Raw genomic sequence first — 26700 nt, 5'->3', positions numbered from 1 at the left:
CAATGAGCAGACTGAGAATTGGGTAGGAAATGGATATTTGTTTTTCTGAGGGCGACTGGATTATATAGATCGGCGGATTTTGTATGAATGAAAGCAAAGGGTTAATAAAGCCTGAAGGTGGCAGTAATGCAACTCAATGGATACCAGCTGCGTAAAAACCTAAAGCAGAAGAAGAAGCTTTTATTTTGATAAAAACAACAGGAAGTCATCTGTATTCTGTCGGACTTGACCGTTCTTTAGGTCGTAACGAGCAATGCTACTCTTTGTTAAGTAAAGTGGGGAGAAATCTTGCTCTCAAACAAGATTTGTTTAATTAGATGGTCATTTTCACCACATCTGCGTATATCTGCCTCTGCAGATTAAAGTAACTGGTAGTAGTTTGCTTGCAAGACTACTTATTTTGTAGTTAGCTAACGGTAGCGTGTTAGCTGCTCAGACAACAGCTGCAGTTGGGGAGTAATGTCGCTTCACGGCAAAAGAAAAGAGATCTACAAATACGAGGCACCATGGACGGTGTATGCGATGAACTGGAGCGTCCGTCCAGACAAACGCTTTCGGCTGGCACTTGGGAGCTTTGTGGAGGAATACAACAACAAGGTTCGTAGTGTGGTTATGGATAGTTATCAGCTAACGTAACGCCAAAGATGGTAGCGTTAGTTAGCTAATGCTAATGCCTGTTATCTATCCTGCGCAGCGCCAAGGCATAAAATCACAATGTCGGTTCTGGTGTTATTCCACAGTTACACAAATGTACCAAGTGTTCTGTGTAGATATTCAGCAAGCGTGTCGTTGTGTGTTTAATAGTAATATCCCTTAGTAACACCATATAGAGCTAATGCTATTTCTAACCGTCGTTGCACCGTCAACAGTCATTTGGCTCGTCCTGAAATAACAGGTGATGCGTTTGCTCCTGCGCAGGTTCAGTTGGTGGGTCTGGAAGAGGAGAGCTCGGAGTTTGTCTGCAGGAACACATTTGACCACCCTTACCCCACCACCAAGATCATGTGGATACCAGACACCAAAGGGGTGTACCCGGACCTGCTGGCCACCAGTGGGGACTACCTGCGCATTTGGAGGGTAGGATGTTACAGGATAAGTCTGTTGATGAACATATCAAAACATATATATGATAAGTGGGCATCAGCAGCCTTGGTGTTGAGTGTCACAAGCAAGATAGGGAAGTCAGAAAAGGCATTTGTCAGTTGTCACTCATACCCATGGTCTAAACACAATCAAGTTAGTGCTGTGGGGTTAAACCAGTTTGTTTACTACTTTTGCTGGGCCAGCTGGCAGCTGTGAGATGGTCACATTGACTTGAATAAAGTGCTTGTTTTAAGAAGTCTGCTCACTGCCAAATTCCTTTGCGTTTATCTCGCAGGTCAGTGACACAGAAACACGCCTTGAGTGTTTGCTGAATAACAACAAGAACTCAGACTTCTGTGCTCCCCTCACTTCCTTTGACTGGAATGAAGTCGACCCCAATCTGCTGGGTAAAAATCCCATATATGATAAGTAGTGAGGAAGCTATAAATTGGACTTTGATGCCCTTTAATTTATATAAATTAACACGTTGGTTCTCTCTGGTTCTCTCTGCAGGTACTTCCAGCATTGACACCACCTGCACTATCTGGGGGTTGGAGACTGGTCAGGTGTTAGGAAGAGTTAACCTGGTATCTGGACATGTGAAGACCCAGCTGATTGCTCACGACAAAGAGGTCTGTGTGTGTCTCCACTGTAAAATTAAGCCCTGTGTGATTGTGTACACGAGATCAATGTTATTATTTGTCTGTACAGGTGTATGATATCGCATTCAGCCGTGCAGGAGGCGGAAGAGATATGTTTGCCTCTGTGGGAGCTGATGGATCCGTCCGCATGTTTGACCTCCGGCACCTGGAGCACAGCACCATCATCTATGAAGACCCCCAGCACCACCCGCTGCTTCGCCTCTGCTGGAACAAGCAAGACCCCAACTACTTGGCCACAATGGCCATGGACGGCATGGAGGTCAGTAGCCATGTTTCTGTCCACCTTCTTTGTTCATTAAATTCAAAATAATGGTAAGCCAAAGAAGACTGCAATTTAATTAATTCTTAAAGGACTTTCCAGTTCCATAAACATAAAAAATACTTAGTATTTCATCAGGGTAACTGCGTGGTCTTAAAAGTATTAAAAGTCTTAAATTTCGAATTCTAAAAATAAAGCCATAAAAGTATTAAATTTAATTTACAAAGTATTAAATTTCGTTTACAAAAGTCTTTTTTTTTGTCCTTTTGTTGGATTAAATAAATGTCATAACATCATAAATAATTTGTCTGTGTGACAGTTTACTCTGATGTGAATTTGAAGATATAAGGCAGTACAGGTAACGTTACTGTTTACATCAGTGTTCAGCTTTATGCTCTGGACTGTGGAGTGTTCACGGTGCACGAGTTCTGGCATCCAAGCTCTGCACGTATCAGTCAATTGTTAGGAAAGAAAACAAAACGTCTCTTACACTGCTACTAACAAGCTAATGTTCGCTTGTTGAATTGAAATGGGCAAGTGTGTGAAGTTCAGAAGGACAGAGATACAGTCATGTTGGGGCACGAGGCTGAGGGCAGTGGCCCTGAGGTTTGCACAACAAGTGGATCGGCATGCGAGTTATAGCATCCAGATGCGCTGATCACCGTGATGAGGAAAAACAAACCCAACTCCTTATCCCCGGTGCTTTTAAGCCAATATTGTATTCATTTCATAAGTGTCATTTACACTGGGGACGATGGGGAAGTATTAGTTAAATATGTTCTTAAAAATGGCTTGCAATAAGAAAAAACGAAAACAAATGAAAATGCTTTGAGAAAGGTTTATTTGTACAATAATAAAACATGCAATGTAAATATAGAAGAAACAAATGTGCATTGTCCAAAAAAAGTTACGTTGAGTAATGTATTATATTTTGTTTTGAATTGTCACCAGAATTTTATGTTTCACTTTATATAAATAAAGACAATTCTACCATTAATTGGTGCAGAAAATGTCTCCAGAATGCAGGAAATTAAGTCTTTAATTCTCAATATTTTCTAGGGGAGGACTGCCAGACCCACCATTTATATATTTCAGCGTTGAATCAAAATAGTATTAAAATATCTTCTTGTCTTGGTCTCGTGAACCCACTATTGTGAACTGTGCATGTGAGCTGAGTGTATCGTCACACCCCTAATCTGGACCCCTATGACCCCACCACACTCTCACTTTCAACACAAAGTGACATGCAAGTTGGTATTAAAAAGTCTTAAATTTAACTTTGAGAATAATTTTATAGATATTTTACAGTAGTTTAACATTACTATTTTATACATGGATAATATTATTCTAATGAAAATAACTGGATGGGAACCAAATGCCTCTCGACATTCTGGATTTGAGTGTTTCTTCCACCTCTGTTAATCTCTAACATTAATATTTCTGTGTTATAGGTGGTCATCCTGGACGTTCGTGTGCCCTGCACTCCTGTAGCTCGACTGAACAACCATCGCGCTTGTGTCAACGGCATCGCCTGGGCCCCTCACTCCTCCTGTCACATCTGCACTGCAGGTAAAGGCAGCTGTAGATTGTGGGATAACAACAATCTCACAAGTTATTTACACATCACATTGAATGGGTCTAATAATGTAAAATATTACTTTTGAGGCATGTCAGATTGTGCAAAAGAAACTGCTTTGTGAGTCATTGCCCTAGTTCAGAGGTCACTAATAGGCGGACCGCGATCCGGACCCAGCCGCCGTCCTCTCCGGACCGCCGACCTACAGCACATTTGTTATTGAGACTTACTACCTCGTGACGGAGCGTTTCTATTTTAACCTGCGCAGCTTTTCTAGCATTTACTGTACTGGTTTAGAGGACCAGGAAACTCACAGACCAATCGCATGTGCTCCAATCGTCTCATGTGACGCTACTCAGCCAATCAAATCTGTGCATACCGATGCTTGCGAGTCGAGTCCGCAAGATTCACCAGAGACGTTTTGGAAACACACCCGAATTGAGGAGACGAAAGATAAAAGAGATTTCACATGACTTTTAATCAAGAATTTACAGATTTTTACATGTACATTCCTCCCACGGGCAGTTCAAAACCAGAATATCTCATAGATCTCCAATATGCTAGATGGAGCTCACGTTTCTCACTGAACAACAGAAAGTAGGAAAGTGGTAGCTCTGTAAGAGGAAATGAAAGAGAAGAGGAGGCATTACAGCTGTTCATTTGTTATGATGTGTTGAGTGTTTATTATAAAATTGGTTAAGACTACACTTCATCACTTCAAGCTACACTTTTTATTACATTTTATCTAAAAATTAGGCACTTTAGTTTACTTAAATTTAGAATTTATTATTTGAATAGTTATTATTTATTATCCCTCCAGTTTGATGTGAAAACTGACTGAAATATTATTTGATTTGACAGTCCGTTGTTGACTTAAAAACATGTGTTGATACAACTATAGGTTATAGTACTGAATGATAACGCAAGTTCGTCGTTTTGATGTTCCGGACCTTTGCTTCAGGAAATTTTCTCTAACTAGACCTCTTTGAAATCTATGTGCCGCTCATGTATTCATTTCTGAAAAAGAATTACCCGACAATCTTTGACAAACCCAGAAGATTGTTTAACAACACTTTGTGCTCTTCTGAAGGTGCCTCTTTTTCCTAATCCATACAAAGATGGTAGCTGGAAGAGACATCTCTAGTTAGTCAATTTGTATAACATGAACCAAATTGAAAACTTTTATTATTTTGGTTATCGATGGTCACAGTATTGCCTCTGTTTTTGAGTAACAAAATTTCATGGTTTCTCTCACAATAACTTACTTTTTTCGTAAACATCCCAAAAGTATACAGCGTAATGGGACGTCAAAGCTTTATCTTTAGCTGCTTCTTCAGTCTGAAACATCTCTTTTAATGCACTCTGCGTGTCTTCTTTCCTCAGCCGACGACCACCAGGCTCTGATCTGGGATATCCAGCAGATGCCACGGGCCATTGAGGATCCCATCTTGGCCTACACTGCTGAAGGGGAGATCAACAACGTGCAGTGGGCCTCCACGCAGCCGGACTGGATCGCCATCTGCTACAACAACTGCCTGGAGATCCTGCGTGTCTAAAGCCACGGACACTTAGATGAAGAAGAAGGAGCGTTGTTTCAGATTTGGACTTAATTCTTAGTCCTCGTCCCACTGCTTTCAAGAAAAGAATGAGGTCACGAGTGAACTTTCTGAATGGAGTATCACACACCTGCTCCACAATAACCTGGTTTACAATTTCCCCCCATCTATTTCCTTCATTGTTCTTCTATTAAACGTGTTTAAGCTCTTATTTATTTTGCTCACAAGGTAGTGTTCAGCATCTGCACAGCGGCTGTAAGAAGCTTTGCAGCTTTTTCGCAGTTGTCTATGAAAATCAGATTTTTATACTTTTTGGTGTGATTTCAGCCAGCTGTGAGATTATCATGAAGGGTTTAGATGTTGTGTGTTTCATCTGCTTGATTTGTAAAGGTTGATACAAACTACTGTTGGTGGCAGAAGATGAAATGTAGGAACATGTCGTAGCCTTCTTGTGGACTCCTTCCATATTATTGGTGATTCAAAGATCAATATCTTATAGGCTTCTTTACCCTTTTGGCAGTTAACTTTTTCAATTTTTAAAATGGGTGTGTGTCCAGTATCCTCTCTTCAAATGAAAGTGTCGAGGTTCAAACTCATACATTTTTTTTAAGAATTGTAAAATAACCCGAGAAGGATACATTTTAGTTTAGCTGCTGATCCTGTGAGGCAGCCAACTCAGAACCTACCAGAGCAATGTTGTCTAAAACACCTTTTTAACTCCCTACTTATTCTCTTCTTTGTTTGTAGAAGACTATGCTTGAAAAGCTGCATTTTCTTTGTGTTAGAGTGAGCTGTAAAATGGTAGGAGAGTGAAACAACTTTTTGACTGAGTCTGCCTCTTTTTTTTTGGTTTTCAATAATTAAAGGGTCATGTCCTTGTAGCATGCCAATACAAGGCAAAATGTACATACATATAAATATATCAACTTAAGATGTTGGTAAGCCAAGTGTTCATGTTGTAGCTTTTTCATAAAGTTTATTATTGAATTTGCTCTAATAAATCGTATTCCTCCATGTCCTAGGAACAAATATTCTGTGATTTTGTTTTGTAAAGTTGCAGTTTGTTTTCACATCATACAAATACTTGCTTGGATTGATCGCTGTTGCTGCTTTTGCATTTCCTAAGGTCAAATAACCAGGTTATAAGAGCTTAAAGGGGGCACTCGGACTTGAACCGGGGACCTCTTGATCTGCAGTCAAATGCTCTACCACTGAGCTATACCCCCTGTTGTCTATATAAGTTGTAAGTGTGGATTTCATCTGGCCAGAGTTTCACACATGCTTAGCAAATTTTTGGGTGTTGTCAATGAGTGCATGCGTGTGGCCTTTTTATAGACAGGATGTCAACTAAAATTCTTTTTTTTTGTACATCATAAAATTTCTCATTTCCTAAAATCTAAATTTGGGCAAATGTTTCAGTCCCCTTAAATTTCATCCCTAAGTGGCTGCTATGATACGAGGGCGATATTGGTCGACCACACTGGTTGAATATATGATATATGCCGATTAAACCAGCACAGTCATGTTAGAGTAGTCCATGGCAAGTAAAAGTTCGGCATTTAAAAGTAGAAGCACAGTATTATCAGTAAAATATAAAAAGTAAAAGAACTGGGCCCTGTGCCTGACATGATATCATATATCACATCATGAGATATTAAATAATGGTGCATCAATGCATAAGGAACATTTTACTGTTGTAACCGATTTACATACAGTAATGCCTAAGGAAGTTTACATGTCCAGTCAGGCCACAAGATAAATGTTTATGGTCATGAAATGATTAATGGGCGAGTAAAGAAGACAATACAAAGTGCTGATACAAAAATTTGTATTCATGTTTTTTTATATTCTCTGATCATTGCTTTTTGGTGAAATGTTGGATAAGTTCACCTCTTAGGGCATCAGACAGTTATATGAATGAAACAATCTGAGAAGTTTAGAGGGGAAATGTCTCTTTGGTAGAACTGCGAACAACCCACAGACATCTGAAACGTAATATGTTGCCCCGACTGGACACTGCTTTTTAAAAGGTTGGGAGCAACTGGTCTAAATCTTTAACAAGGCATTGTAAAAAATTATCTTTTTTTAATGTAAAATCTGAAAAGTAACTAGTTAATATCAGTCAAATAAAATAGTGGAGTAAAAGGTACAATTTTCCATCTGAAATGTAATGCTAATGTTAGATCCCTCTTCTCTACTCTGTCCACACAGATAACTGCCTCTCCAGTGACTGTCAGCCAATCTAAACAAAGACGGTACACAACTTTTTATGGAGCACTAGTGAGACAACAACAACGTTGGCCTTAACATGAGTAAAAGTGTTAAATCACTGGTACACCCTTGTTGAAGTTGGTTGAGGTGCAGCTCATTTAAAGTTATATCTACACTTTGCTGTATGTATATGTACATTAGATTTTAGGTGCCCGTTAGAGGTTATCAAAATATTAATCTAAAAAGTAACCACCAACTGTTCAGTAAATGTGAAAGTAGCATAACATTTACATACCTCAAAATTGTATAAAAGCCCAGTGATTGAGTGAGTAACTTTCCACCACTCTATATGTGTCATTCCTCATCTCCACCATCTTCACAGTTTGCTTATTCTTCAACCCTCTTCAAATGCTCAACATGTTGCACCCTGTCCTGGTTTAACTCTGCATATCATCATCATTAAATACATTCTCGGTCATCCAAGAAAATCCATCAGTCTACACTCACACAGCTCAATGTTTCCTCTAAACTGCATGTGACATTCAGTGTGCTGGTGCAGCTAGTATGCCAGTGCTTTGCTGAGTAATCTGGAAAATAAAAGGATTTTGGACTCCCAGTGTAACTCTGCAGTGTGTCTTTAATCTAAAAAAAGATAAATAACAGGAATTTGTGCTTCAAGACATTATACATAATTATAAATGCTTAAAAAGTCATTACATTCACCTTGTGGTTGGAACTGTGAAATCATTCTTCACAAAGGACGCCTTGAGATGACGTCTGTGTCTGTGTGTGATTGACAGTTACCATCCACTTCACCTGTCACTCAGTTGACAAAAAACAACCTTCTGCAGTTTTTAAGTAGCACTGTCAATCCTCTGTGAATCAAAATGAAACTTCAGTAAAACACATCAGGTACATTATAAAACCATGTGACCACGCCACTTTGAAAACCAGGTGACACATGTTTGAGTGGAACAGCGCAGATATACAGGGGAAACCAAGCAAAGCAGTCATGATCAAAACAAAACTGTAAGCGCTACGTGTAAATGTACAAGAAACTATCAAGTTTTTTTGCTCTGCTTGATTGAGTACATTATAATACCACGTTGTGATCAGATGACACAGTTGACCACGACTGCTGATTCATGTCAAAATGTCAGAACATGAAATATGAGATGAAAATTATGCTTTTATTCAAGGAGTGCTTCCCACCATCCTTCACAGTGTGCCAGACAGTTATTGTATGCCTTTTGATATTTTTTTCAGCATACACCATAACAGCAATAGTGAGTCTCTAACTTATAAACACTCATAGTTATTACATTTACTATCTGTGTTGTTCTTATTGTGACCGATTCATCTCTAACATTAGGAAAATAAATTCAGTTCCCATTAAATGATTACATTTTTCTAAGCTCAAGTCTAAATGTGCAATTGTTATACAAAATGAACGCAGATAATTCTTCACATGAAACATATTAGTAGTCCGTGACGTTTCACCTCTCCTCAAGGAAACCCTGGTTGCAGGTAGTGTAGTTTTCAGATCCAGCAACCGCATGACGCATGTATATGTTGTTGTGTTTACTGTCAACAATATTTTTCACAATCTTCCCAACCTGCTGGGCAGGAATAATCTCTTCATTGCACAGGACCTCGAGTGTGAAGGGACACTGGCGCACAAAAGCACAGCAGCCGGTGAGGGCGCCGTAGAGTCTGTACGTGAGAAACAGGAGGCACTCTGAACCCTCAGTAACGTGGAAGGCAAAGCATCCCAAGTTCTACAGCAGCATCTGAACAGGACAGAGGAGATTTCAAAGGAGGAAAAAGAAAATAACAGGGTGAGGAACATATGGCTGTCCTGTCCAAAGGACCAAGCTTTCAGGTGGTGTTGGTGATTAGTGTTCTAGCTGCCTGGCAAGACAGGGTCAGAGACATGCCTCTGGATCTCCTGCATTTCTGAGGAGGTCTCCAGGTGCTCAGGGAGGGAGGGGAAGCGCTGGCTGCCACATAGCAGTCCAGGAGGCTCTTGGGCCCCTAACAATTGAGGAGGGTTGAGGTACACAGAGGGCAGATGCGGTGGGTCAGCCTCTGGTGACATGGACACAGTGTCATCAGAGGCCACAGTGAGGTGGATCCCGCTGGACAGGGAGTCCTTGGATTTGTGCTTGGAGTCAGAATCTGGGCTCTGGAAAGACAGAGAAGCATAAACTCAGATGGGACAAGTTTGATGTGGGGAACCCTTCTCCGACCTCAGTGTTCAAAGGAATAGTTCAACATATTGGTAAGATGTGAGTTTAGTTTAAGATGTGAGTTTAGTTTAAGATGTGAGTTTATTTGTTTATTTCAAATTTATGTAAAAAGAACATCTCACAAGATAATGAAATCAAGTAGACAAATCAAAGTGATTAGAATAACACAATAAAAAAATTAACTAAAAATAGTTGCAGCCAAAGACTTTTTTAACTCTTGTCAATGTCCATTACATATTTGAAAAGAAGTGGGAAGAAGAAATAAATATATACTTATATAATCCCACCCCCTATCCACAAATCAAAAGCTCACAAATAATTGACCCGAATATTCCCTGAATTGTTCCAAATATTTACACATCTACTTTGTCATATCCTAAAGCAATTCAAAATGTACATCAATTATTTAATCAAGGAAAAATTAAATCAACAATAGGAAAGAATAAATTATAAATTTCAGCAGCTCAGAAAAAAAATTAAGTAATAATAAAAACACAATGAAACTGAAGATAATTACTAGCCCCAAAAACACTCGGAGATTATTCACCCCCTTCTTCATCCCTGTAACCATTGAAAACCATATCTTTATACCTGATTTTAAACTGATTTATGTTTGGACATTGCTTTAGTTCCTCATTAAGACTGTTCCATAGCTTTACTCCAGAGCTTGAAATGCAAAAACATTTCCTGGTTGTCCGTATCCTATTTGTTTTGAAGTTGTGTGTCCCCCTTAAATTATAACCTCTCTCTCTCTCCCTGAATAATATTTGAATATTTCTCAGCAATAGATTATTTTTGGCTTTAAACAGTATTTGGGCTGATTGATGCTTCACAAGATCTGTGAATTTTAATAATTTTGAATGTAAGAATAATGAGCGAGTGTGATCCCTATTCCCAGTGTTCCCAGTGTATTAGGACGGCAACTCACCATCATGTTCATTATCTATTAAAGTGAATGTAATGCTCCGTATTTGTATAACACCTTTCTAGTCTTTGCAAGCTCTTACACTACACCGCACATTCATACACTGCTCAAACAGAAAGTAACATTCACACACTGGTGGAACAGCCACCAGGGGTTATTCAGGTTTCAGTATCTTGCCCAAGAACACTTCAACATGCATCCTGGAAGAGCTAGGGATTAAACCGCTGATCTTTCAATTAATGGGCAACCTGCTCTACCTCCTGAGCCACAGCCGGAGGTATTCTGCACGTTAATGTGCTGGTTATTTTCTCGATTAACTGATTACTTGATTGATCTATAAAATGTGACAAAATAGCAAACAAAATCACAGTTTGAGGTGATGTCTTGTTTTTATCAAACCCAAATCTATTTAGTTTATTATCACATAAGACAATGATTAGATAGATAGACTAAACACACGTGATATACCATGTTAATTAGAGAGCTTAAGAGGTGCTGGTAGGTAGAGATTTTTTCCATTGGACAGAGCCACAATAAGCATATTTCCAAAAATATTACACTATTCCTTTAATTTACAATTTAAGAGATTTACAAAAGGTTAAAATGATTTGATCTGGCTGGAATTAGTCCCATAAGGATCCAAAAATGGATGACCACAGAGCAGCACACTTGTGATAACTTTATATCTAGTATGTAAACTGAACACTATACCTGTATGAGTGAGGCAGAGCTGTCGATCTGTACTGGCTGGATTGGAGGGACAGTGTGGATTGTGGGAGCTCCTGTGTTGTACAGGGTGGTGGGGTGAGGCGGGTGAGGACTGGGGGACACAGCGCTGTAGGCTGGAGGCACCGGCGCCATCTGCCTCTGTAGGAGCTGCAGGATCACATTGATGTCTGCTGTCATACGGGTCTCCAGTCTTGGCGGGAGGAAGAGAGACATCAGCAAATGTGACTTCACGAATGTATCTTCATGATCAGAAAAACACAGTTGACACACTTGACTGATGTTGTTTTGATGTTGGAGGCAATGCTTCATAATCTTTTTATAGAGTCCTCTCATCTGCTTTAAACAAAATGTCCACTAGATTTCTCTCTTGCTCTCTCTACAGTATCTCACTCTCTCATGCACATATAAGCAGACAGGCAATTAAAGCAAGCACATATGACTGACTTTACAGAGAATGTTTTTACATTTTTCAGTCCCCCCTTGAGCCTTTCTTATCTCTGTTTGTCTTTCCCTTGTTGTCTCTCTACTCCCTTTCTCTCATACACATGCAACTCACATTAACACAGTCTACACAACCAGCTGGCAATTGATATGCAAACACAGCAGGAGAGGAAGGGAGGAGCCCTCAGAAGCATAAATGTGACGTGAAAGTAAACATTGGTCATTGAATAGTAATAATGAAAGGTACTATCTACAGTATGTTGTGTGCGAAGGGGGTATAGCTCAGTGGTAGAGCATTTGACTGCAGATCAAGAGGTCCCCGGTTCAAATCCGGGTGCCCCCTTTCTTTTCCTGCTGAAATATTCAACCATCTCACCGGTTTAACTGGGACTGCAACAGCTCCAGTCTGGACTCCAGCTCGCTGGGCCGATCCTCAGCGCAGGGTGCAGGGTGGAAACTGGCCCTGACTGAGGACGGTCGTCTCTGGTTCTCTGAGAACTGGCTGGATCTGCGCTCTGGCCAGTAGCCATACAGGCCTGACATGCTCATAGGAGGTGCCGCTGTGAAGAAAGAAGAATCCTTCTTTAATTTCTGAAACACTGAGGACTGGTCAGTGTGTACTTAACAAGTTTATGCTCATTTGGGATTTCTCATTTTAATGTTTAAAATACTTTCTCTTTTGTATTTGGGTGTAGTTTAACTGTACTTCTAGCAGATGTTACTTTCCCTTTTCTTCTGTTTAGTTCCAGTTGTATTTTTACTACTATTGGTTGGGTTTGGTTGGAATTTTAAAGGACACATTTTTGTCTGTGTAACCGATATTTTGTAAATACAAACTGTTATTCTAGATCCTATTAATTTTATTCTATTTGTTTATTCATTATTCCCAGCGCTTTTAACTTATAGTTACAACCACTTCTAGATTTGAAGATGACTGACGAAGGGATTCTAGGTAGTCTTTACGTGAGTATGTTGGTCCTCCAAGGTCTACAGGCGGTCCCATCCCAGCTGAAGGTCCACTGTGAGGAAGGAGGTTCACTACTGCTGAGGGGTAGTCTCTGGTGTCACCCCCGGAGGGATAAAGCTCTCCCTTGCTGTGTCCCATGGGCTTCGTCTCATCATCACTAGACTGCGAACAGATACTAGCACTGCTGCAGAGGTCTTCCCAATGGGGTCCTGCCATCGTGCCCCGGTGGTGGTTTGCCATTGGACAGGACTGATCGGGGTAAGAGTCTTCACGGTCCATGCCGTCTGTACACGCAGGATCACAGGACAGCCAGTAAAAAACAATATGGAGATTAGCCAGAACAGAAACACATGGAAATTTGTTGTGCCTTGTCCTTTACTAACCTGGTCGGTTTCGACGACGCAGGGAGCTTCTCCGATGCCTTTTCCGGCGGTAGCCACATTCAGAGTCCCTGCCCGGGGTTGGCTGGTTTATTCTATCTGCCTGATACATATCAGCTTCAGTAATTCAAAAATACACACTGGATCTCATACTTAAGGATAAGGATATGTACATTTTTGGACTGTCTTAAATCATTATGTATAATAAATATATGGTGTTTGTTGCAACTTTGGTCCTTTCTATGAAGACGTTTTACCAGTGTAAGTTGATATAAAGGTGAGAAAGAAGTGATTGTGGGGTACTGAAATAAGCCAGGGAAAGCTATAGAGCAATGGTCTGCTGAGTCTGTCAAGCATAGAGGCAGTTAAGTCATAAAGGTGGCGATATGGCAGTAAAAGAATACAAGAAAAAGATTGCAAGCCGATATAACAAATGGGCAGGTCTCAAAACATCTTCTAAAAAGGCTTTGCAAATGGAAATTAATGTTGGCATATGAGGCCTAAGGACTACACACACTAGATGTTAGTGTGAAATGTTGAATGTATACCGACTGTGTTTGTTTATTATGAAAACTCATCAGTGTGCTTATCTAAGTTGTCTTCTTTCTTTAATTAATGAAGTGAGGAAACTGTTTTTCTCAGATTCTCAGATTATTAGCCTGGGAACCAGATAAATCTCCTGAGTTTATGTTTCATTTGTTTTGGCAGATACGTCTGGCCCCCCTCCCATTGAGACTGATTTCCACCTGTTCTGGATTTGGTCAGGCCAATCACAATTGTTTATCTAATATATCCTCAAATGTTTTCAGAAACACATATTAGCTGTAATTTGAGAAAGTTTGTGACTAGACCGCCATTGTTTTCCTGCTTGAACACGGAACAAGCACTGCCCCAGCTTGCTTGCATGTGTACTACATCACACGTTTTGTTGCTCTGGTTGGTTGTGGGTCTATCCAATTGAATCCAGAGGCATTTTGGTCTCCCATTCTCTTGGAAATCGAAAAGTCTAACAGATTGCGCAATAGGCCTGCAATCATTATTAGGGTGTTTTTTCTATGCGTAACATCGTCCTCTGGTGGCACTCACATCTCTCAGGTTGAAGGTGATCTCCAAGTTGTTCCAGAACATGTCAGCGAAGTCGGGATACATGTCCAGCACTTCCAGCAGGTCGTCTCTCAGGATCTTGTGAAGGTCGCAGTAGGTCAAAGCTCTGACATCAGCACTGGATTTGCCTGGCCTTCCATACAGACTGATGGGTTCACCAAATATGTCGTTCTTTCCTAGAGAGCCGTAGCAAAAGGAGGGACAAACATGGGGAAAAAGTAACAGTTAATCAATAGATGTTTGACCAAGTGAGCAAGCCAGTGCTAGTAATAGTGAACGTAGACTGAAAAAATTTTGATGGATGAATCTGATCCACAACAAATGAAAAACAAAGGACTAGAGTGACACTGATCCCGAACAGCGCTGCTGCTCAACACAGATTGGTCCCCTCAAACATGGCTGAAAAAGAAATGACCTATGCAGCCAGGATCTGAGTGCTGGCCCTATTGATGATCAATGATCACTGTGGAATGAAAGTGGAGCTGTGCCCAAACACCTCTGGCAACACAACAAACAGAGAAGTGTGTGTGTATGTGAGTATTTGTGCATGCGTGTTGTGCAGTGTAAAGGTCAGAATGAGTTGTGGCTTTGTGGGAAAAAAGATGAGAGGGTGGAACAAATATAGAAAAAGGACAAAAGGGAAAACAATCTATTAGAATTGACAGCTTACCTTCTTTCTTCCAATTTCAAGATTTGTTGAGTGTGTTTGGTTATTTGTAATGGGCAATGGTCATTACTATTGACATTTTATATGTGAAATGATTTGCTGTCAAGTCTGTCAAGTCTGTCTGATGAACATAATGGCTGATTTGCAACCCTTCTGGAAAAAGGACCAACTTCCACAGTGGCTTGCAGCTTACCTAGAATGGCCACCACCACATTGTCCCTGAGGATTTCTATAGAGCCTCTGGAAATGAAGTAGAGGGCGGTGAGGATGTCCCCACTGTGGACCAAAGTGTCACCCGGCGGAGCGTGGGTGGTCTTGAATCGCATGGCCAGAGCCCGCAAGCAGCCTTTGTTGGCGCCTCGAAAAGCTTTGCAGTTCTGCAGCAAGCTGCGGTTCAAATGGAGGCAGATGTCAGCCTGCAGACACTCAGGGAAACCCTTTAAAACCTGCAGAGCAATAGAGGGCATTGGGTGAATCTATTGCAGATAATTCTCCATGTTTTTTCCTGCACCTATTTGTTTTGTATCTTTCTAATCATGTCATTTAACAATGGAAAATGCTTAATGAATCTGAAAGGTACATAAAAAGAAACTGAGGGGTGAGAGAAGGAGAGCAATATGTCAGATTGATTCCGGCAGGGCACAAAGGACAGTAGCTCCAAGTGATTATCTATTCTCACATTGAATTGGCAGGCACTAATGCTGTGCTCTGTTTGCATGATGCTATGGTGCTATTGGCAACCCAAGCAGCAATATGACGCACATCACTGAAAAATGGAATCTCCTACTATGGTTAACCTAAGCAAATTAGATACTGAATAGGGGACAGCCAGAGGTGAACTGGGGACCGCTTGATCTGCAGTCAAATGCTCTGCCACTGAGATATACCCGCTGCTGATGAATGTGCCAATGATGTTTTATTTGGTCTACATAGTAGCACATATGTATCCCAAAACTTCAGTTTCATTAAGACAAACTGACTAAAATAAAGGTTTTATTGAAAGCCAAATATTTTCTGAAAGCAAATTCACTTGCAATGCGACATAGAAAAGCTGGATTTGTGTTACAAAGGTTACATGAAAGCTCAGTGTGGGAAAACTGTGTCACTGCGGCAGCAAAGAATAAGGCGAACAACCCATGTAGGACCCACACAGAATATCAAAGGTAATGCTGCAAATCACTACAACAATGGGATGTATAAAAAGACAACCTGAGTAAAGCAAGTGTGCTAACACATGCTGGTAGGTAAAATAATTTTTGTAAGGTTGTTTATTTTTTCACTGCCTAGAATTTTAGACAGGTTCATTAATATCAATGAGATATTTTGAGGATAGACAAAAGGTTCATATTATTTACATGATAGGTTAGGGGGCACCCAGATTTGAACTGGGGACCTCTTGATCTGCAGTCAAATGCTCTACCACTGAGCTATACCCCCACACATATGACTATCTGGAGAACACAAACACTAACTTGCTATAGAAAGTTTTTGAGGAAAAGCACACTACTAAACAGCATCTTTCTAAACCAACTAAACATCCACTTTCCACTTTTTGAAATAGTGTTGTGTATGAACCGTGTGTCCGTAAATGTCAACGTGACTTACTGCGTTCATGTCAATGCCATTGGTGTAGGACCAGGCATGTTGGAAATATTCCTCCAGTCTCTGTCTCAGGCCTCCTGGGATCTGGTGGAAGCGGATGAACTCTTTGACCCGCAGCATCTGGGTGTGGTAACGGGCCGTACCTGAGTACAGTCTCTGAATGATGGCTGACACGTTACCAAAGATACTGGCGTACATCAGAGCTGCACGGACAGATGACAGAAATACTGTATGTTGGAGGGATTGATTACTGATTAAACGTACAATTTTGAAGATAGTTACTTTACTCTTACAAAACAGGTAACACCATATAATTAGAGCAAATTATGGCCAATGGAAAACATTTCAGTATTTTAAATCTGTTGACATACTGATATTACTTTTGTAAAAACTGATTCATTTATAAAATGGATTATCTCAACACAATATTGAAGGTAGTTATTTTGGTTATTAAAAGCACCAATATTGTCTTTCAAACACAATCTGTCACACTTGCTTTAGACAGATAAGTCAGTTTGCCAATATTTAAGATTTGTATGGGTCTTTCATTAAAATATTAGACACTGGAAATTTATTATATAATTAAAATAATAAAAACAATATGGTATAAAAGTCTTTTAAACCTGCCTTAAGATTTACTACACACAGTTTTTTGTGCGATCAAATACAGTACATTCAATGGCTTACCCTTTTAATATTTCTGTATTTCAGTGTATGGTCATGGTCTAAGTTTTGGTTCACATTTTTTACCATCATAACAAACATATAGCTCTGATTTCAGGCTCACTCTCGCTGTACTCACAGCCAATGAGCATGACACAGATGGAGAAGATCTTCTCTGGGTTGGTATTTGGTGAGACGTTCCCAAAACCCACACTGGTCAGGCTGCTGAAGGTGAAGTACAGGGCTGTAACATACTTGTCCTTGATGGAGGGGCCCGAGGCATCATCACTGTCATTGTACTGTTTACCAATCTGGTCAGCCAGGTTGTCCAGCCAGCCGATCTTCATGCCTCCGATGCGGGCAGAGCCTGTGCGCTCCACGTTGCCAATGGCATACCAGATACAGGCCAGCCAATGAGCGATGAGGGCAAAGGTGCACATGAGAAGGAAGAGGACGGCAGCTCCATATTCTGAGTAACGGTCCAACTTCCTGGCCACTCGTACCAACCTCAGCAGTCTGGCTGTTTTCAGTAATCCAATCAGAGTGGTTGTCTGGGGCTGTTAGAGAGAGTAGATTTCATGTTAAAGAAATTAGCAGTCTTGTCTCTTGTATCAGTGTACAATACTTTTTGCGGCAGTGTACAATACTTTTTGCGGCAGATATGAAGTGCATTAAGACTTCAGTGAAAGGTTTTAGCATGCAAGGAATTGACATACAAAATATAAAAGCACAAATCAAGTATTGGTCAAAATAAAGTATAAACATAACTAATCTACAGTGTGATGACGTGACTCTGTATCTCCCCCAGTCCACCACTAACATCTTACAATCTCAAAAACACTAAACAAAATCTTGCAGGTTCGGTCTTAGAAACACTCATAAATAACCAAGCACAGGATCTGAAAGTTGGATCAAACATCTATGCAAAGATGTTTAGGCATTAAATTGATTAATTCTATAATTAATTTTGGTTGACGGTATGGAGGAAGTTTGACATTGCCAGACTAACTGCTGTGACCTGTGATATCTCTAACTCAAAATTTTTTCTCATAGATAATATCTTTCACTGGCCTGCCTTTATTTGATAGGTACAGTGGAGATATTAGAGACTAAGGACCCTGAGCTTCTATGAATCTTAAACAGTAGATCCACAGGACACGGACATCAACTAAGATAAAACAGCTGTACTGCTAGGATTCAGCACTACACACAACAGCAACTAAATAGCCCATGAGTCTGAGGCCAGCTAGGAGTATGGGCAGGATTTCAGATACCAGCAGACCTTCTTCACAGCATGATATGTTGTGGCAGGAAAAGACAGATGCAACTAATAATATGGCTAATGGCTGATTTGCATTTTGCTGACTCACTGGTATGACCTACTGAGATGTTTGAATGGAACAGAGACACCATTATGTTAATAATGTTAATTGCTATATGCAGAGATTCTTTTGGTAACACTTAACAATATGGTACACAAAATTGTGAGTAGTTACAAAGGAACAAGTGAGGAACTAATCACGTTTCCTGGCGCTGCTCCGTGGCTGCCTCGCTGCTTTCACGCTAGGCATTTATTTGTTTGTTTCATGTATTTTACCGAGTTGTCTGTGTCCTATACTCCATAGATCAAAATCTTCATTTGTGTCTCAAGAAATTGAGTTTTTCAATAGGTAAGGCACATATATAGCCAAATAGGTAGGATGCTCAGCTGGTCTGGTCTGCCTAATGTAATTGGCAGCAAGGTGCGGAGAGTGGGAATTATGTGTATTAGTGTGTGCATTAGTATGTTTATCAGTATGCCTGATGGTTATCTCTGTACCGTATGATGTAATGCCTACTTGATTGCGCTGCAAACTAATTTCCCTACGGGGAGAAATAATAATGATTGATTGATTGAAATGACCTGATAATTAATAAATTTTTAATAAGTAGGGAATAACGTAGACTAAATGACTGTATAGTAGATAATGATGTTTTACTAGAGAACTTTGCTTCATGATTGAATAATCTAGTAATGATTACTTCATAAATATTTGTGAATCGACATAGTGACCACTGGCTTCATGAGTTGTTCCTGATTAACTCTGAACCACCTGCTGTGGGGCACAAAACTATTAATGACCAATTACTTAATTATTAGTTACTCTTTTTGTGCCACCTCAAGTCAAGTGATTTTTCATGCTAAATAGTTACAAGGTAATCCCTGATTACTTCATAATTATGACAAGTAGCTACAGTGTTTTTTAATTCGCCAGTAAAAAGTTAAATCAGGAATGACTCATGAAGAAAGTGGTCAGTGTGTCGATTCACAGATATTTATGAAATAATCATTACCTGATGATTGATTAATATAGTGTCTCCCAGTAAGTTCTCTAGTAAAACATCATTTTCTACTATGTAGTTCTCCATTCTGAGTTATTCACTAAATACTTACTAATGATTCATTAATTATCAGGTCATTCTTGATTCATTCCTCACTTGTACCTTAGTAACTAGTAACTTCACAATTTTGTGTACCATATTGTAAAGAATTACCATCCATTTTGTTTTTGACCTATTGTCCATTGTTTAAAAGGTATATTTAGGGGTCAGACAACATTGGTTGAAGTAAAATGTATGTGTTAATGTTGTGAGGTCACTGAAATCCACTTCTCCCCTTCTTTCTCACCTCCTCAGACCCGGAGCGGAATATGAGCAGATCAAACGGGATGGCAGCCACGATGTCGATGAGGAACCAGCCCTTGAAGTAGTGCTGCGCGATGCGTCCCGGGTGGCTGACCACCTCGTCGTTGTGGTTGACGTAGGTGGTCCTGAAGTTGATGAGGATGTCCACGATGAACATGACATCAACCACCAGGTCCACCACGTTAAGCGGGTTGCAGGTGTAGCCGCAGGTTCTCCTCCGTTCGTCCTCCACCTCATTGAGAAGGAAGGCGGCCGAGTAAGGTGTGAATATGGCGGTGTAGATGACCAGCAGCAGGATGACCCAGTCCCATACCGCTTTGAAGGGGCTATAGTGAAGGATGGTCCATTTGTGGATGCGTGGGGCCTGGAGCTTGTACTCTGGCAGCACGTCAGCACCAAGGGACAATACCTGAGGACAGAGAGACAGGATAGTGAGGCTGCTGTTAATAATGGAGGTATAATTGTAGGAACTGGTGGGATAAAGTGTTTTTTATAGGGACACCGCTAAAAAAAAGTTACTTCACTAAGTATATATTTCAAACAGGAATAGACGGTTTATGGAAGATTTGCCCATTAGTTTATTTATCTGTTAGGAGATGAGTACATGTAAAGTGCACATTGGTTACACTTTTTAGCAAACATTGTAGTGGAGACTGGAGACTAACATTATCCAAAAGGGCAGAAGTGACTTTGCAACAAAAAAATGGAGATTTGTATTCATTGGCCTGTAGATCAGTGACTTTAATTATCAATATCATTAACTAAATATAGGAGTTTTAATTTTTCAGCAGGTTTAATTCTTCAGATGAGGTTTAATATTCATGCGCTACACCATAATTCACCCTCCACTTTCACTTGCATGAATAGCATGGGCTGTACATAAAGACTTTTTTTTCCACATACAGCCGATGGTAAAGAGGGACTGTATACTGTAATTTTTGATGGTTTAAACCAGTATGTTGTTTCTATTTTACATTTAATCATCTACACAAAACAGTAAAAACTCATTACAACAGCTTCAAGTTGGCTTACTTTCACTTCACATTCACAAATCTGTATGTTAAAGCAGGTCACTTTATTTTTGTTGACCAATTGTGCTGAAATTTGGGGAGAAAAAAGCACATTAAAGGAACAGTACTGCTGAAGAATTAAAGTAGCAGTCAACAGTTTGTAGTATTTGATGCTTAAACATAATAATTGTTGCAGCTACCTCATAAAAAAAACTTCTAACAAATTGGTTTTGGGATGCAGGAGGTAAGAGGTGTTGATGTCATCAACAGTAACCGACTGCATCCCCATCATAAAAAGTAAAGCCTCATGTGAAGACTGAGACGTAGCCTTTCCTTCTCATGTAAAGCCAAACCATACACTAGAGAGTAAGGTGTTGTTCTCGACAAAATAACATGTCTGTCATTCCACTTCAAGTGATGCTATAAAAATATCCTAATTAACTGAAGAATACTTATACAATTACATAATTGCATTATACAATATTAATTCGGGCAGGGACATGTGTATGCATAACTTAGTGGCTGCTGCACACACTAAGGCTTGTTTGTTTGTGACAAAGCTAATCAGGCTTTTGTGATATTATGCACCTGGGGGTAAGCAATAACTTCCTTAAGAAGATTCTCTCAAAGTTTGGCAGATGAAAACATAATAGCCCTTCAAGGTCAATATATGTACACTCAGTTAGTTTCTCAATATGCTACATCATTAATGCAGCAAAAAGAACATAAATAACTCCAGCCTTTAGCTGGGCAAAAAAGAAAAATATACATATCCCCATACAGTGTTACCACCACTCCCTGAGTGATTTGTCTAACTGCATTAAAAAACAGACCAACACCAAACATTAATTTAAGAGTGAATGAGACTGCAAAGCGATAAGCGCTGAGATCCTACTGACCGGTACGACAATTAGAGCCTCCATATCCATGCTCTCCTCCTGGTGTTGACCACAGCAACAGAGGCCCCTCCAAACCCTCAGCAGCCCTACCTGCCTGCTGTGCAGTGGCCATCTCCTCTCCTGCATCGCTTTCTTGCAGAAAAACCACAGACTCTGCCCCTACAGAGTCTATGCGTAGCTCTATCCACTATCCACAGGCACTTCCCTAAGTCAAATCACTATCTGCTGTTTTTACAGAGCCCCCTGCAGCCTCACCTGCCTTGGTTGCACCATGTGATCCCATTTTATTGAGACCATGTGAACCCTCCTACCAGTGTTCTGTTCAATTACGGACCAGAATAAAGTGCTGGGATTGATTGGGCGCCATGCAGAGGAGTGATTTTAGTTAATTCTTGTTAACTGCAAGGTCAGGACTCTGTGTGGCTGATTTAACAGTCTTTGTGGGTGAAAAAATGATCTCCTCTAGCAAACTGTATATTTCAGAGGCCTACATCCACACTACCAAACTAGCCCATGTAAAAAAAATTGCCCTTAGTACATTTTTATCCCTCCATTTCCTCCCAAACCCTGTGGGTTAGATTTATTTGCATTTTTAATTTGCATAATTATGGTCATAGTCACCATGACAGAAGAAGCTGAACTTGTATGACGAGTAGCTGCAGTGCCTCTAAAACAATTCATTAAACTCACGCAGGATCCACATGTAGAGTCTAGCATAGTTTCATCTACTTAGACTCCAGTTCTTTGAAGAAAACCCCTGCCCAAATGCTGCTTTTCTTTCAACTTTCCCAGCTTAGAAGAAAACAGTTGCCAGAAATAGTCAAAGTAAATTGTTTTTCAAGGACAAAATACTACATCAAAAAAAGATACTAAACATGTACTTGGCCATATTTGGCAAACAAAAAAGCAGGGGGGAAAAAAGTTAGATCCTCACTAGGAATAACCAAGGCTTGAATCAGCATGCACTGGCCTTTATTGGATGTTGGCTTCTGCTCTTCGTCCATAAATCTATTTATTATGACCAATATACAGCGTACAGTATTTGGAAACGAGGTAAAGGTGGGAAACCACAGTGGATTAATTGACTCAATCTAACATAACATCCTTTGTAACTCCTTTGTGTCAGCAACTGACTACACTAGCTGAACAGATGCGAAAGGACAACAGTAATGAGAATGTAAACACATGAGCAAAAGTTCACTCATCCAAGAAAAGTTATTGATGTTGTCCACAGCTTGGTTTTATAATGACGGCCAGAGAACAACTGCCACCACCAGTTTGCACGCAACAGCTCTCTGTTGCTACTTAGAATACATAATTACTATAGCAAGAGTTCACTGTTTATACATTTTCATATATATATTTAAAAGACAGTTGAGGTGTAAAGTACAAGTAAAGCTTTAAGACTGAACAGTGTATAAAGCATGAAAGCCAGTGTGAAATTTATGAAATTGCTCTTCAAGAGTAGTACAGCGTGAATACTAAATATTCACAATCATAAAAACACAGATATGATTGTGGATTGTAGTTTATCTGCTATGAAAACACAACAAGAATACTACATTTATCCTTACTTTTTTTTACCTTTATTGGAATGAGAGTGAAGAGGTAAACAGGAAATGCAGGGAGAGAGGGGAACGAGTTCAACCTACTACATCGTGGTTCTAAGGCATGTGCTGTAACCATTCAGCTAACAAGGTGCTCCTTTTATCCTTACTTTTGAATACAGTCACAATGCAAAGTGCAAAATATGACACATGTAACTCAGAGAACTTCAGTTGACATATTTAAACTTTACAGCCAGTAAATTCTCCTTATCCTGTCTTATTCACAATTTCCACTCTAAACACAACACCACACTTAAATCTGTAAAACAACAGGAGTAACTCAAATACAAAATGTCCAAACAGACTGACAGGACCTTGTCATAGCAAGGTCACATGGCATCAGCTTAACCTGGATAAAGCTGATGCTGCTCACCTGCGGAGCAACAGAGGAAGAAAAGGAAAAGGTACAACAGCGACAATCAAACAGGGAAGTGGAGCTGAAAAAGGAAGGTTAGAGTTTGAGGAGAACACCAAGGAGCTTGAGAGACCCAGAAAAGCTGAGGTACTCACAGGCTGCAGTTTATGCTTGAAGCTCATGCTGAAGCGCACCACAGGGTAAACAGCAGGAGAAGACTAAGAGACTGCAAGAGAGAGAGGGCGAGAGTCTGTATCTCCCTCTCTCTTGCTCCCTCGCTCATCCTCCCTGCCTGTAGCCCAGCCCTCACAGCGGGATCCTCTTTCAAACATAAAAAAAACATCCAGTGGCTCTGTGAATGACAGCATCTGCCTCCTCCACTGGTGCTCAACAAGCACCATAGGTGCTTGACGTGACAGGGGACAGTTTGACTTCTAACAGGATGAAATACTCAGGTGTTAATTGAACTTTCCTTCAGCACTCTACTGTATATTAATAACTCTTGAGAGCAACTTACTGGCAGTCTGATTTAGGGTTAGCTAAATACTGTGTTACATGTCTATTTGTTTTGTGTGTTGCATATTTTGCATTGTCCTCTTCGAATCAGCAAATGATATACATCGATAAGTGTATTAAAATGCATGTTGTGCTGTTTCTGAGGTCACAAGACATTCTATAAGTTACTCAAAGGCATTATGAGTATTTTGTCAGTAAAAGAGATCAGATAAAAATTTGTATTTTTAAACTATGGTTGTAACATTGTAGTATTGTTATGCATTATTTGGATTTTTCGAATTATTGGATTTTCTTTTACATTTGTGTGAAGTCCCATTGATAATGAGTTGATTGATTCAAGGTACAAACTCATATTTCACGCTGATGCAGGCAAGGAAACCAAATGTTTGGAGGAATTTGCATATATTGGAGTATGGTCATGTAACGTCCTCAATGCATTTTGATGAACTTGTCTCTAACACACCCAATCATGGCTGCTCTTGAATAATAATGTGTTTGGATCATAACACTTTGTGAGTATAAATCTGCCTAATACTGCATACTTCAACTGTACACACACACTCATGTCCACACACTCATGTCCACACACTCATGTCCACACATCATGGTCCTACCTTTTAATTCAAACGGCATCCAGACTCCTCTACAGCCTCCTGTTGTACGCTAGTTCAAAGCCAGGGGGCACCATATCAACACACTTCTGCTTTCCCAAAACATACACTACAGTTACAGTATGCTGGAGCTTCTCTACAGTTATCAGTCTTTTACAAGCTAGAGTCTAATCAATCATACTGTGTGCTTCATGTTATGCAGACAAATCAATATGAACAAAGATCAATGACAACCTTCATTTCCCTTTCTGTAAGGTGCCAATCGAAATCCAATTATGAAGGCAGGATAACGAAAATTTTATTGTATAACGGAATATAACCAAAAGTAAATGCAACATATGCTTATAGATTTAGTTACAAGTAAACAACATGAAATAACCTGCACTTTGTATGGTTATTGACTACTGCCACAGTTTGTTCCCACACAGCAGCAGCAATGATTACTGTGACCTAAAACCTGACCTGCAGGGCTTGGCGTTCGTCAGTGACCCCACGACTTTGATACCACTGCAAGTCAATTCAAGCTGTTTTAACAGGTCAAAAACTCAAACTGGCACCAGCAGGAACACGGCTAGACGGGACCGCAGTGTGATTTAGAGGGCAGTGCGAGGTTTGACAGATGCGCAGGGAGCATGCCCGTTGCCCTCCACTTCCATTAGCTCCAGAGGCCAAGGTCACTGGCAGCGTCAAGCCACCGAGTGCCACTCAATAGCCTCACAGCTGTCGCCCTTTTTACTCGCTTTCATAACTACATCTCATCAGAACCCCTCTCCTCGCTTACAGAGCGCCTCTCACTCTGTGATCCCCACACACACCCACACAATCTCCATGTACATACTCACACACTCAACACTGAGTCCCCCCTTTTTATGCTGCCCACTGCTAAGATACAACAGAACCTCTGTGAATTAAACACTCTTCTAACTAATGATCAATGAAATGCAAATGCTTGTTTTACTACCTTCTTGCTAAATAACTACAACAACATTGATTTAGTGTATTTTCTGCTGATGAAAGTTGTAAAATTTTGTATGTGTTTTTAAGGAAAGGTGTTTATATTTGTTGTTTGTTTGGACTAACAGGAAGTAGATCTGTGCAGACAACCAAAATGGCACATGGGACAAATAAAGAAACTTAATGTTCCCCTCCACTCAAAGTGTTTTTTATTATTGTTAATCCACTTGGATGTTTGAGCTTCCCTTTGCAGAATTATGTATGTGCAGAGTTGTTTTCACATTCATTCATCGGCATAAGGGGGGAGTTTAAATTTCAGTTTAATATGTGTATGTGTATGTTTGAGCAGCACGGTGGTCCAGTGGATAGTGCTGTGACCTCACAGCAAGGTGGTCCTGTGTCATGTCCTGTGTCTGCGTGGGTTCTCTCTGTAGACGTTCTCTCTAGGTGTGACTGGTAGTTTGTTTATGCAGGATAAGCAGTTCACGATGGATAGAAGGTGTACACACAAATGTGACAATTTGTTTGATCCTCACTAGATCAAATTGTGATGTGGAAATCTCAAGCCTCCAGTGCAAAATGGACTTTTCAGAAAGTAGGAGACATTTTGAGTCCAGTAGTTTAACTTTTGAATATTAATAGATTTTGAATTATTTTTTTTATGAAGGAGTAGATGGAATTATTTTTTTTAACAATGTAATAATAATAACATTAATAATAATAATAATACATTATTTGTGACGTACTTTATATTTAAACATATCCTAAAGTGTTACAGGATAAAAATGTAAGTGCTAAAAATAAAACACATAGAGAGCACAAAAATAAAAAAAACAATAAGGCAAAGGAAAGGGCAAAAGTTCAACCAACAGACACCACAGCTCTCCTTGACCACCCAAAGACACCACAGACTGTGGATGCTTTTAAACGTTTAAAAGCATCCACAGTGTCTTCGGGTGGTCAAGGAGAGCATTCCACAGACTGGGAGA

General features: G+C 40.0%; 2 protein-coding genes and 3 non-coding genes across 5 annotated transcripts in view; 2 read left to right on the top strand and 3 right to left on the bottom strand.

Annotated features, from left to right (window-relative positions):
* Nucleotides 1–201: 201 nt before the first annotated feature.
* dcaf7 (ddb1 and cul4 associated factor 7) lies at nucleotides 202–6165 on the top strand. The gene is made up of 7 exons (XM_038705886.1): nucleotides 202–597; nucleotides 919–1077; nucleotides 1379–1490; nucleotides 1597–1715; nucleotides 1795–2004; nucleotides 3456–3573; nucleotides 4964–6165. Exons 1-7 carry the CDS (start codon nucleotides 460–462, stop codon nucleotides 5134–5136), a joined length of 1029 nt encoding a protein of 342 aa, XP_038561814.1. The 5' UTR covers nucleotides 202–459; the 3' UTR covers nucleotides 5137–6165.
* Nucleotides 6166–6290: 125 nt separating this feature from the next.
* trnac-gca lies at nucleotides 6291–6362 on the bottom strand. The gene has a single exon. It is a non-coding gene; the product is annotated as a tRNA-Cys (tRNA).
* Nucleotides 6363–7966: 1604 nt separating this feature from the next.
* The window catches only part of kcnh6a (potassium voltage-gated channel, subfamily H (eag-related), member 6a), a 35520-nt gene continuing 16786 nt past the window's right edge, over nucleotides 7967–26700 (bottom strand). The window contains exons 7-16 of the mRNA XM_038705873.1: nucleotides 19743–20168; nucleotides 17214–17631; nucleotides 16415–16614; nucleotides 15003–15255; nucleotides 14125–14318; nucleotides 13042–13141; nucleotides 12655–12942; nucleotides 12068–12251; nucleotides 11233–11440; nucleotides 7967–9532 (exon numbers count right to left, since the gene is read on the bottom strand). Of these exons, the coding sequence (XP_038561801.1) occupies nucleotides 9251–9532; nucleotides 11233–11440; nucleotides 12068–12251; nucleotides 12655–12942; nucleotides 13042–13141; nucleotides 14125–14318; nucleotides 15003–15255; nucleotides 16415–16614; nucleotides 17214–17631; nucleotides 19743–20168 (2553 nt within the window). The 3' untranslated portion in view covers nucleotides 7967–9250. The remainder of the gene's footprint in view (nucleotides 9533–11232; nucleotides 11441–12067; nucleotides 12252–12654; nucleotides 12943–13041; nucleotides 13142–14124; nucleotides 14319–15002; nucleotides 15256–16414; nucleotides 16615–17213; nucleotides 17632–19742; nucleotides 20169–26700) is intronic.
* On the top strand, nucleotides 11963–12034 carry trnac-gca. The gene has a single exon. It is a non-coding gene; the product is annotated as a tRNA-Cys (tRNA).
* trnac-gca lies at nucleotides 16175–16246 on the bottom strand. Its single transcript has one exon. It is a non-coding gene; the product is annotated as a tRNA-Cys (tRNA).

This window comes from Micropterus salmoides, unplaced genomic scaffold (genome assembly GCF_014851395.1).
Source record: "Micropterus salmoides isolate LMB-PRFRI ecotype aquatic unplaced genomic scaffold, ASM1485139v1 Ms_hic_scaffold_10, whole genome shotgun sequence".
In the NCBI taxonomy this organism is placed as follows: Eukaryota; Metazoa; Chordata; class Actinopteri; order Centrarchiformes; family Centrarchidae; genus Micropterus; species Micropterus salmoides.
This window is presented reverse-complemented; position numbering and strand designations above follow the sequence as displayed.